This window comes from Salmo salar, chromosome 05 (genome assembly GCF_965601325.2).
Source record: "Salmo salar chromosome 05, fSalSal1, whole genome shotgun sequence".
Taxonomy (NCBI): domain Eukaryota; kingdom Metazoa; phylum Chordata; class Actinopteri; order Salmoniformes; family Salmonidae; genus Salmo; species Salmo salar.
Window position 1 is genome coordinate 96,121,565 of NC_138295.1, and position 13,436 is coordinate 96,135,000.

Sequence of the window (13,436 nt, forward strand, 5' to 3'; positions counted from 1 at the left end):
GTTGTGTCAGACAGGTTAATAAAGTAGTATTATTCTGTGTGTTATGTCAGACAGGTTACTAAAGTAGTATTATTCTGTGTGTGTTATGTCAGACAGGTTAATAAATTAGTATTATTCTGTGTGTTATATCAGACAGGTTAATAAAGTAGTATTATTCTGTGTGTTGTATCAGACAGGTTAATATAGTAGTATTATTCTGTGTGTTATGTCAGACAGGTTAATAAAGTAGTATTATTCTGTGTGTTGTATCAGACAGGTTAATATAGTAGTATTATTCTGTGTGTTATATCAGACAGGTTAATAAAGTAGTATTATTCTGTGTGTGTTGTGTCAGACAGGTTAATAAAGTAGTATTATTCTGTGTGTGTCAGACAGGTTAATATAGTAGTATTATTCTGTGTGTGTTATGTCAGACAGGTTAATATAGTAGTATTATTCTGTGTGTGTCAGACAGGTTAATATAGTAGTATTATTCTGTGTGTGTGTTATATCAGACAGGTTAATATAGTAGTATTATTCTGTGTGTGTGTTATATCAGACAGGTTAATAAAGTAGTATTATTCTGTGTGTTATATCAGACAGGTTAATATAGTAGTATTATTCTGTGTGTTATGTCAGACAGGTTAATATAGTAGTATTATTCTGTGTGTGTGTGTTATGTCAGACAGGTTAATATAGTAGTATTATTCTGTGTGTTATGTCAGACAGGTTAATATAGTAGTATTATTCTGTGTGTGTGTTGTGTCAGACAGGTTAATATAGTAGTATTATTCTGTGTGTTGTATCAGACAGGTTAATAAAGTAGTATTATTCTGTGTGTTATATCAGACAGGTTAATATAGTAGTATTATTCTGTGTGTTATATCAGACAGGTTAATATAGTAGTATTATTCTGTGTGTGTTATATCAGACAGGTTAATATAGTAGTATTATTCTGTGTTATATCAGACAGGTTAATATAGTAGTATTATTCTGTGTTATGTCAGACAGGTTAATATAGTAGTATTATTCTGTGTGTGTGTGTTATGTCAGACAGGTTAATATAGTAGTATTATTCTGTGTGTTATATCAGACAGGTTAATAAAGTAGTATTATTCTGTGTGTTATGTCAGACAGGTTAATATAGTAGTATTATTCTGTGTGTTATGTCAGACAGGTTAATAAAGTAGTATTATTCTGTGTGTGTTGTGTCAGACAGGTTAATAAAGTAGTATTATTCTGTGTGTTATGTCAGACAGGTTACTAAAGTAGTATTATTCTGTGTGTTATGTCAGACAGGTTAATAAAGTAGTATTATTCTGTGTGTTATATCAGACAGGTTAATAAATTAGTATTATTCTGTGTGTGTGTTATGTCAGACAGGTTAATATAGTAGTATTATTCTGTGTGTTATATCAGACAGGTTAATATAGTAGTATTATTCTGTGTGTTATGTCAGACAGGTTAATAAAGTAGTATTATTCTGTGTGTGTGTTATATCAGACAGGTTAATATAGTAGTATTATTCTGTGTGTGTGTTATATCAGACAGGTTAATAAAGTAGTATTATTCTGTGTGTTATGTCAGACAGGTTAATAAAGTAGTATTATTCTGTGTGTGTGTTATATCAGACAGGTTAATATAGTAGTATTATTCTGTGTGTTATGTCAGACAGGTTAATAAAGTAGTATTATTCTGTGTGTGTCAGACAGGTTAATATAGTAGTATTATTCTGTGTGTTATATCAGACAGGTTAATATAGTAGTATTATTCTGTGTGTTATGTCAGACAGGTTAATAAAGTAGTATTATTCTGTGTTATATCAGACAGGTTAATATAGTAGTATTATTCTGTGTGTGTGTTATATCAGACAGGTTAATATAGTAGTATTATTCTGTGTGTGTGTTATCTCAGACAGGTTAATATAGTAGTATTATTCTGTGTGTGTTATATCAGACAGGTTAATATAGTAGTATTATTCTGTGTGTGTTATATCAGACAGGTTAATATAGTAGTATTATTCTGTGTTATATCAGACAGGTTAATATAGTAGTATTATTCTGTGTGTGTGTTATATCAGACAGGTTAATATAGTAGTATTATTCTGTGTGTGTGTTATATCAGACAGGTTAATATAGTAGTATTATTCTGTGTGTTGTATCAGACAGGTTAATAAAGTAGTATTATTCTGTGTGTGTGTTATGTCAGACAGGTTAATATAGTAGTATTATTCTGTGTGTGTTATATCAGACAGGTTAATATAGTAGTATTATTCTGTGTGTGTGTTATATCAGACAGGTTAATATAGTAGTATTATTCTGTGTGTGTGTTATATCAGACAGGTTAATATAGTAGTATTATTCTGTGTTATCTCAGACAGGTTAATATAGTAGTATTATTGTGTGTTATCTCAGACAGGTAATGCCAGCAGCAGTCCTGTTGTAGGGGACAGGCGGATGGAGAGGATGTTACAGGCTCTATGTGTCGACTCACAGGCCGGGTTCTACTTCACACGCTACTGTGAAAGCTCTGGAAACCCGGTACAAACAGCTCTCTCTCTCTCTCTCTGTCTGTCTGTCTGTCTCTCTCTCTCTCTCTTTCTCTCTCTGTCTCTCTCGCTGTCTGTCTCTCTCTCTCTGTCTGTCTGTCTCTCTGTCTCGCTCTCTCTCCATATCTCTCTCTCTCTCTCTCTCTGTCTGTCTGTCTGTCTGTCTGTCTCTCCATATCTCTCTCTCTCCATTCTCTCGCTCTCTCTCTCAATTCAATTCAATTCGCTTTATTGGCATGACGTAATGTACATATTGCCAAAGCTTATTTTGGATATTTACAATATGAAATAATAAGAATCAAAATTGTCTACGGGACAACAGTAATAACAATAACCAAGGGTCAAAATAACCATACATTCATCAATAACAACAAGCATAGAGGACATGTGCAGGTTGATTGGTCGGTCAGACACTGTCCCTCAACTTATGGCAGGCAGCAATGTAGTGCGCTCTCTCGCTCTCTCCCTTTTAAACCAAGGGGTTTTCCTGACAACTTTAGCATATCGACAATTCTTTTGCCAAAAGATTATTAATACCCAATTATTATGTGAAAAGTGTATATCTGTCAATTCAATTCAAAGGGATTTATTGGCAGGGTAGCCTAAGTGGTTAGAGCATGGGCCAGTAACCGAAAGGCTGTAAAGATCGAATCACCAAGCTGACAAGGTAAAAATCTGTCGTTCTGCCACTGAGCAAGGCAGTTAACCCACTGTTCCCCTGGTGCCGAAGACATGGATGTCGGTTAAGGCAGCTGCCCCTCACCTCTCTGAAAGCATCGGTCCCGTGTGGCTCAGTTGGTAGAGCAATGTACAGTGTTGTAACGATGTGCAGATAGTTAAAGTACAAAAGGGAAAATAAATAAACATAAATATGGGTTGTATTTACAATGGTGTTTGTTCTTCACTGGTTGCCCTTTTCTTGTGGCAACAGGTCACTAATCTTGCTGCTGTGATGGCACACTGTGGTATTTCACCCAGTAGATCTGGGAGTTTATCAAAATTGGATTTCTTTTGGAATTCTTTGTGGGGTTTTTTGGGGTCTCTGTTGCTCTCTCTCTCTGTCCACCAGAGTGTTATTGTAAATGTATTGTACAACATAAATAAATAGGTCTTCCTGTATCTTCTCAGCTGTGGGAGAATGCTGTCCACTTCTGGTGTGATCTGCAGCAGTACCACCAGCTCTTCTACCAAGATGGACTGGATCCCTACAGGGTACAGAGACAGGCTCATGTAAGATTGGATCCCTGGGGAAAGGGGGGGCGGGGTATTGCGTCAGATGCTGGATTAGGTTCTGGTGGGAGATGTAGGATAAAACATATTAACGATACAGGCGAAGTCTCCACTCCAATCACTGGAAACTCTCAGCCAAAGCATGGGCCAAATGTCCAAGCCCCTTCCCTAATTTGAATGAGCCCTACATTAAAGACATTTTATGAGCCCTACATTAAAGGCATTTGAATGAGCCCTACATTAAAGACATTTTATGAGCCCTACATTAAAGACATTTGAATGAGCCCTACATTAAAGACATTTTATGAGCCCTACATTAAAGACATTTGAATGAGCCCTACATTAAAGGCATTTTATGAGCCCTACATTAAAGACATTTTATGAGCCCTACATTAAAGACATTTTATGGGCCCTACATTAAAGGCATTTTATGAGCCCTACATTAGACATTTGAATGAGCCCTACATTAAAGACATTTTATGAGCCCTACATTAAAGGCATTTTATGAGCCCTACATTAAAGACATTTTATGAGCCCTACATTAAAGACATTTTATGAGCTCTACATTGAAGACATTTTATGAGCCCTACATTAAAGACATTTTATGAGCCCTACATTAAATATATTTTATGAGCCCTACATTAAAGACATTTTATGAGCCCTACATTAAAGACATTTTATGAGCCCTACATTAAAGACATTTTATGAGCCCTACATTAAAGGCATTTTATGAGCCCTACATTAAAGACATTTTATGAGCCCTACATTAAAGGCATTTTATGAGCCCTACATTAAAGACATTTTATGAGCCCTACATTAAAGACATTTTATGAGCCGTACATTAAAGACATTTTATGAGCCCTACATTAAAGACATTTTATGAGCCCTACATTAAATACATTTTATGAGCCCTACATTAAAGACATTTTATGAGCCCTACATTAAAGCCTAAATGCTTGTGCCATTTTCCAATACATAGATGATGTCCTGGCTACTGCATATTATGCACGACAGAAACACATGGAAGCCCATAGATGTAGCTAGCTATATGCTCTCTTGGGTAAATAAATGAAACTAGTTCCAGTAGGCTAATCTTTTGGAGTGTGAACTGTATTATACTGTACTATATGGACTGGAATTACGCACATTGTTCAAACCATGATAAAGCTGAGGAGAACATGCAGTTCTGGTTAAAACATGTGGCCAACAAAGTTACAAGTATAGGCTGGTATAGGCTAGTATAGGCTAGTATAGGCTGGTATAGGCTAGTATAGGCTAGTATAGGCTGGTATAGGCTGGTATAGGCTAGTATAGGCTAGTATAGGCTGGTATAGGCTGGTATAGGCTAGTATAGGCTAGTATAGGCTAGTATAGGCTGGTATAGGCTGGCATAGGCTGGTATAGGCTGGTATAGGCTAGTATAGGCTAGTATAGGCTGGCATAGGCTGGTATAGGCTAGTATAGGCTGGCATAGGCTAGCATAGGCTGGTATAGGCTGGTATAGGCTAGTATAGACTAGTATAGGCTAGTATAGGCTGGTATAGGCTAGTATAGGCTGGTATAGGCTGGTATAGGCTGGTATAGGCTGGTATAGGCTAGTATAGGCTGGTATAGGCTAGTATAGGCTGGTATAGGCTGGTATAGGCTAGTATAGGCTGGTATAGGCTGGTATAGGCTAGTATAGGCTGGTATAGGCTGGTATAGGCTGGTATAGGCTAGTATAGGCTGGTATAGGCTAGTATAGGCTGGTATAGGCTAGTATAGGCTGGTATAGGCTAGTATAGGCTGGTATAGGCTAGTATAGGCTGGTATAGGCTGGTATAGGCTGGCATAGGCTGGCATAGGCTGGTATAGGCTAGTATAGGCTAGTATAGGCTGGCATAGGCTGGTATAGGCTAGTATAGGCTGGCATAGGCTGGCATAGGCTGGTATAGGCTGGTATAGGCTAGTATAGACTAGTATAGGCTAGCATAGGCTGGCATAGGCTGGTATAGGCTAGCATAGGCTAGTATAGGCTAGTATAGGCTGGTATAGGCTAGTATAGGCTAGTATAGGCTAGCATAGGCTGGTATAGGCTAGCATAGGCTGGTATAGGCTAGCATAGGCTGGTATAGGCTGGTATAGGCTAGTATAGGCTGGTATAGGCTAGTATAGGCTGGTATAGGCTAGTATAGGCTAGCATAAGCTGGTATAGGCTAGTATAGGCTAGCATAGGCTGGTATAGACTAGTATAGGCTAGCATAGGCTAGTATAGGCTAGCATAGGTTAGCATAGGCTAGCATAGGTTAGCATAGGCTAGTATAGGCTAGCATAGGCTGGTATAGGCTAGCATAGGTTAGCATAGGCTAGAGAATTTGATTTACATTTTGAAATATAATAGGGCCTATTTTAATTTGACGAACTGACTTGTTGGAAAGGTGGCATCCAATGACGGTGCCACGTTGAAAGTCACTGAGGATTTTATACACCTGTCAGTAACGGGGTGTGGCTTCAATAGCCGAATCCACTAAGTTGAAGGTGTGTCCACATAGTCATATGCACAGGGGTCAGGTGACTCTGCATCAGGATATATGATAAACAGAGTAGCAGCAGCGTATATGATGATTGTGTGTGTGTGTGTGTGTGTGTGTGTGTGTGTGTGTGTGTGTGTGTGTGTGTGTGTGTGTGTGTGTGTGTGTGTGTGTGTGTGTGTGTGTGTGTGTGTGTGGAGTCAGTATAAATAGAGTCAGTATAAATGTATGTGCATATAATGTGTGTGTGAGCAGATGATGGAGTGAGTGTGTGTGTGTTGGAGTGTCAGTGTGTGTTGGAGTGTGAGTGTGTAGGGCCCTGTGAGTGTGTGTGAGTGAGTATAGAGACGTTGCAAAAATAAAATACAAGGGTCAGATAGTCCGTGTAGCCATTTAGTTAGCTATTTAGTTAGCTATTTAGTTAGCTATTTAGTTAGCAATTTAGTTTGCTATTTAGTTCGCTATTTCGTTAGCTATTTAGTTAGCTATTTAGTTAGCTATTTAGTTAGCTATTTAGTTAGCAATTTAGTTTGCTATTTAGTTTGCTATTTAGTTTGCTATTTAGTTCGCTATTTCGTTAGCTATTTAGTTAGCTATTTCGTTAGCTATTTCGTTAGATATTTAGTTAGCTATTTCGTTAGCTATTTAGTTAGCTATTTCGTTAGCTATTTCGTTAGCTATTTCGTTAGCTATTTAGCGGTCTTACGGCTTGAGGATAGAAGCTGTTCAGGAGCCTGTTGGTGTCAGACTTGATGTGCCGGTACTGCTTGGTGCAGAAGCAGAGAGAACAGTTTATGACAGTGGTTCTCAATCCTGGTCCTGGGGACCCAAAGGGGTGCACCTGATTCAAATCAACACAGCCTGATGAGGAGCTGTCGATTTGAATCAGGTGTGTAGTTGCTCGGACAAAAAAACTAAAATGTGCACCCCTTTGGGTCCCCAGGACCAGGGTTGAGAACCACTGGTCTATGACTAGGGTGGCTGGAGTCTTTATAACGATCTTCCAGACCTTCCTTTCACACGGCCTGATATAGAGGTCCTGGGTGGCAGGGAGATCAGCACCCAGTGATGTACTGGGCTGTGATGCATCCAGTCATAGTGCTCTCAGTGGTGCAGCTGTAGAACTTTTTGAGGACGTTTGGGGGCCCCATGTTCCTGAGGAGTGTGGGGGTGGGTGGGGACCATGATAGAGCCTTAGTGACTTGGACCCCGAGGAACTTGAAGCTCTCGACCCGATCCACTGCAGCCCCGTCGAGGTGGATGGAGGCATGCTGGACCCCCCCCCCCCCCCCCCCCCCATTTCCTGTAGTCCACCATCAGCTCCTTGTCTTACTGATGATGATGATGGTGATGATGATAGTGATGATGATGATGATGATGATAGTGATGATGATGATGAAGATAATGATGATGATAATGATGATGATGATGATAATAGTGGTGATGATGATGATAGTGATGATGATAATGATGATGATAATAGTGATGATGATGATGATGATGATGATGATAGTGATGGTGATGATGATGATAATGATTATAATAGTAGTGATGATGGTAGTGATGAAGATGATGGTAGTGATGATGATGATGATAGTGATGATGATGATGATAGTGGTGATGATGATGATGATGATGATGATAGTGATGATGATAGTGATGATGATGGTGGTGATGAATATGACAATGATGATGATAATAGTGATGATAGTGATGAAGAAGAAGATGATAATGATGATGATAATAGTGATGATGATGATGATAATGATGATGATAGTGATGATGATGATGATGGTGGTGATGATGATGATAATAGTGATGATAGTGATGAAGAAGAACATGATAATGATGATGATAATAGTGATGATGATGAAGATGATAATGATTATAATAGTAGTGATGATGGTAGTGATGAAGATGATGGTAGTGATGATGATAGTGATGAAGATGATGATGGTGATGATGATGATGATGATGATGATGATGAAGATGATGATGATGATGATGATGATGACGATAGTGATGGTGATGATGATGATAGTGATGAAGATGATGATGGTGATGATGATGATGATGATGAAGATGGCTGTCTGACCCATTAGTTACGGTTCTCATTCTAACCCCTCCAGTTGCTGTATTCAACCTACGTGTGCAGTGCTGCCTGTAGTAGCATTGAGGTGGAGGAGGAGAGCAGAGAGAGGGTGTATACCTGTCTCACTCCCCCGTTTGAGGAGCTGTTTGACTGGGTGGAGGAACACATTCTGACCCTCCTCCTGGAGCCCTGGACACTGCTCACCACCAGGGACACGGAAACCTTCCAGAAGGTATGAGCCCTTATCTTTAAAGGTTTTTGGTTTTTTTACACAAACTCTCCTGTTCGTGCATCTGTCCTTAGATTCGTACGGTGTGTGTTTTGGTCTGGATATTTGACGTTATGTCGTGGATTCGTTGTTACTGTGTCTTCTCTCAGGTGGCTGTACGGGAGGAGACTCGCCAGGTGGAGTCAGAGCAGTACAGAGAACTGAAGAAGCTGTATGGGGAGGCTGGACACAGACTGGAACAGGTGACCTCTATTGAAGTCCAATGCTCCAATGCATGATCTATGTAACAGTCTGAGTAGTAAGTGCTGATCCAGGATCAAGTCCCCCCTGAAGTGCTGATCTAGGATCAAGTCCCCCTGAAGTGCTGATCTAGGATCAAGTCCCCCCTGTCCTCCTGAGGTACTGATCTAGGATCAAGTCCCCCCTGTCCCCCTGAGGTGCTGATCTAGGATCAAGTCCCCCTGAAGTGCTGATCTAGGATCAAGTCCCCCCTGTCCCCCTGAGGTGCTGATCTAGGATCAAGTCCCCCCTGTCCCCCTGAGGTGCTGATCTAGGATCAAGTCCCCCTGAAGTGCTGATCTAGGATCAAGTCCCCCCTGTCCCCCTGAGGTACTGATCTAGGATCAAGTCCCCCCTGTCCCCCTGAGGTGCTGATCTAGGATCAAGTCCCCCTGAAGTGCTGATCTAGGATCAAGTCCCCCCTGTCCCCCTGAGGTGCTGATCTAGGATCAAGTCCCCCCTGTCCCCCTGAGGTGCTGATCTAGGATCAAGTCCCCCTGAGGTGCTGATCTAGGATCAAGTCCCCCCTGAAGTGCTGATCTAGGATCAAGTCCCCCTGAGGTGCTGATCTAGGATCAAGTCCCCCTGAAGTGCTGATCTAGGATCAAGTCCCCCTGAGGTGCTGATCTAGGATCAAGTCCCCCCTGTCCCCCTGAGGTGCTGATCTAGGATCAAGTCCCTCCCTGTCCCCCTGAAGTGCTGATCTAGGATCAAGTCCCCCTGAGGTGCTGATCTAGGATCAAGTCCCCCCTGAAGTGCTGATCTAGGATCAAGTCCCCCTGAGGTGCTGATCTAGGATCAAGTCCCCCTGAGGTGCTGATGTAGGATCAAGTCCCCCTGAGGTGCTGATCTAGGATCAAGTCCCCCCTGTCCCATGAGGTGCTGATCTAGGATCAAGTCCCCCCTGTCCCCCTGAAGTGCTGATCTAGGATCAAGTTCCCCCTGAAGTGCTGATCTAGGATCAAGTCCCCCCTGTCCCCCTGAGGTGCTGATCTAGGATCAAGTCCCTCCCTGTCCCCCTGAAGTGCTGATCTAGGATCAAGTCCCCCCTGTCCCATGAGGTGCTGATCTAGGATCAAGTCCCCCCTGTCCCCCTGAAGTGCTGATCTAGGATCAAGTCCCCCCTGTCCCATGAGGTGCTGATCTAGGATCAAGTCCCCCCTGTCCCCCTGATGTGCTGATCTAGGATCAAGTCCCCCCTGAAGTGCTGATCTAGGATCAAGTCCCCCTGAAGTGCTGATCTAGGATCAAGTCCCCCTGAGGTGCTGATCTAGGATCAAGTCCCCCCTGTCCCCCTGAAGTGCTGATCTAGGATCAAGTCCCCCCTGAAGTGGTGATCTAGGATCAAGTCCCCCCTGTCCCCCTGATGTGCTGATCTAGGATCAAGTCCCCCTGAAGTGCTGATCTAGGATCAAGTCCCCCCTGAAGTGCTGATCTAGGATCAAGTCCCCCTGAGGTGCTGATCTAGGATCAAGTCCCCCCTGTCCCCCTGAAGTGCTGATCTAGGATCAAGTCCCCCCTGAAGTGCTGATCTAGGATCAAGTCCCCCCTGAAGTGCTGATCTAGGATCAAGTCCCCCTGAGGTGCTGATCTAGGATCAAGTCCCCCCTGTCCCCCTGAAGTGCTGATCTAGGATCAAGTCCCCCCCTGAAGTGCTGTTCTGAAAGACTACTCTGAGAAGCTTTTCACATATGGGCCTAGATCTCTAGTAAGGATTTGGGGGAATCTCAATTGTATTTCCTTGATACCTCGCATCCTATCTCCTCACCTCCTTCTCAAAACCTTCAGAAGGAAGTGAGGAGGGTTTAGTACAATTGAGATCCTCTCTCTCTTCCTCTCTCAGCATGCTGTGGCCCAGGCCTGCAGGCCCCCTCCTCCACCACTAGAGGTCCCCAGGTCTCCAGATATGTGGTCTGCCGTCCCAGAGAGGTACAGAGGGTACAGGTTGGGCTCTCTGCTAGGACACCGCATGGAGCTACAACACTTCACATCCTTCCTACAGGACAACACCGCCAGGTGAAACTAGTTCTATACACTTCACATCCTTCCTATAGGACAACACCGCCAGGTGAAACTAGTTCTATACACTTCACATCCTTCCTACAGAACAACACCGCCAGGTGAAACTCTAGTTCTATACACTTCACAATCTTCCTACAAAACAACACCGCCAGGTGAAACTTTAGTTCTATACACTTCACATCCTTCCTACAGGACAACACCGCCAGGTGAAACTCTAGCTCTATACACTGAACATCCTTCCTACAGGACAACACCGCCAGGTGAAACTCTAGTTCTATACATTTCACATCCTTCCTACAGGACAACACCGCCAGGTGAAACTCTAGTTCTATACACTTCACATCCTTCCTACAGGACAACACCGCCAGGTGAAACTCTAGTTCTATACACTTCACATCCTTCCTACAGGACAACACCGCCAGGTGAAACTGTAGTTCTATACACATCCTTCCTACAGGACAACACCGCCAGGTGAAACTCTAGTTCTATACGCTTCACATCCTTCCTACAGGACAACACCGCCAGGTGAAACTCTAGTTCTATACACTTCACATCCTTCTTACAGGACAACACCGCCAGGTGAAACTGTAGTTCTATACACTTCACATCCTTCCTACAGGACAACACCGCCAGGTGAAACTCTAGTTCTGTACACATCCTTCCTACAGGACAACACCGCCAGGTGAAACTAGTTCTATACACTTCACATCCTTCCTACAGGACAACACCGCCAGGTGAAACTCTAGTTCTATACACTTCACATCCTTCCTACAGGACAACACCGCCAGGTGAAACTAGTTCTATACACTTCACATCCTTCCTACAGGACAATACCGCCAGGTGAAACTCTAGCTCTATACACTTCACATCCTTCCTACAGGACAACACCGCCAGGTGAAACTAGTTATATACACTTCACATCCTTCCTACAGGACAACACCGCCAGGTGAAACTCTAGCTCTATACACTTCACATCCTTCCTACAGGACAACACCGCCAGGTGAAACTCTAGCTCCAGATACAGCAGGCTTATTTTACATGACATACACTATATGTGGCCAGCTGACCACAACACCATGCTGCAACTAATAAAACAGTAGAGTGGGTTTGTTAGACGTGACCTTTCTGTCGTAAACACACACACACACACACACACACACACACACACACACACACACACACATACCACACACACACACACCTTCTGTCAAACAAGTGTCATCTAAAGGGACCGAATCATTATTCCTGGTCATGTCAACTGGTCAGTAAAAAACGAAATGATCCTAATGACCTATACCTCAATGATCTCTACCTCAATGATCTATACCTCAATGATCTATACCTCAATGATGTATACCTCAATGATCTATACCTCAATGATCTATACCTCAATGATCTATACCTCAATGATCCCAATGATCTATACCTCAATGATCCCAATGATCTATACCTCAATGATCCCAATGGTCTCTACCTCAATGATCCCAATGATCCATACCTCAATGATCCTAATGACCTATATCTCAATGATCTATACCTCAATGACCTATACCTCAATGATCTCTACCTCAATGATCTCTACCACAATGATCTCTACCTCAATGATCCCAATGATCTATACCTCAATGATCCCAATGATCTATACCTCAATGATCTATACCTCAATGATCTATACCTCAATGATCCCAATGATCTATAGCTCAGTTGTCAATGATGTGAATAGTTGTGATGTGTGTGTGTGTGTGTGTGTGTGTGTGTGTGTGTGTGTGTGTGTGTGTGTGTGTGTGTGTGTGTGTGTGTGTGTCTACAGTATACACCTGGCTTGCTGGCAGGACATAGAGAATTACAGGAGAATCCCCCATAAAGACAAGGCCCAGAGAGAGGACAAGTCTAGACTCATTAAGGACAAATACCTCAACAGGAAATACTTCTTTGGGCCTGACAGTCCTGCCACCAGACAACAACAGGATGAGGTAATGTCACAGTCTCTTCTGTGATGCTGTGTGTGTGTGTGCCTGTCTGGGACTGCTTCTCATTTCCACCCAGAGAGAGACTGGGAGAGAGGGAGGGAGAGGTAAAGGGAGAGAGAGAGGGAGGGAGAGGTAAAGGGAGGGAGAGGTACAGGGAGAGAGAGAGGGAGGAAGAGGTAAAGGGAGGGAGAGGTAAAGGAGAGAGAGAGGGAGGAAGAGGTAAAGGGAGAGAGAGAGGGAGGAGAGGTAAAATGGAGAGAAAGAGAGGGAGGGAGAGGTAGAGGGAGAGAGAGAGGGAGGGAGAGGTAAAGGGAGGAGAGGTAAAGGGAGAGAGAGAGGAGGAAGAGGTAAAGGAGAGAGAGAGGGAGGAGAGGTAAAATGGAGAGAAAGAGAGGGAGGGAGAGGTAGAGGGAGAGAGAGAGGGAGGGAGAGGTAAAGGGAGGGAGAGGTAGAGGGAGAGAGAGAGGGAGGAAGAGGTAAAGGGAGAGAGAGAGGGAGGAGAGGTAAAATGGAGAGAAAGAGAGGGAGGGAGAGGTAGAGGGAGAGAGAGAGGGAGGGAGAGGTAAAGGGAGGGAGA

The 13,436-nt window shown here is 42.8% G+C and overlaps 1 protein-coding gene across 1 annotated transcript in view; it reads left to right on the forward strand.

The window, feature by feature from the left end:
* Positions 1-2,386: 2,386 nt before the first annotated feature.
* LOC145850519 (regulator of G-protein signaling 22) overlaps positions 2,387-13,436 on the forward strand; it is a gene marked incomplete at its 3' end in the record, with an annotated part of 19,126 nt that continues 8,076 nt past the window's right edge. The window contains exons 1-6 of the mRNA XM_082974964.1: positions 2,387-2,519; positions 3,656-3,757; positions 8,397-8,591; positions 8,738-8,830; positions 10,711-10,883; positions 11,136-11,149. Coding sequence (XP_082831090.1) covers positions 2,436-2,519; positions 3,656-3,757; positions 8,397-8,591; positions 8,738-8,830; positions 10,711-10,883; positions 11,136-11,149 — 661 coding nt within the window. The remainder of the gene's footprint in view (positions 2,520-3,655; positions 3,758-8,396; positions 8,592-8,737; positions 8,831-10,710; positions 10,884-11,135; positions 11,150-13,436) is intronic.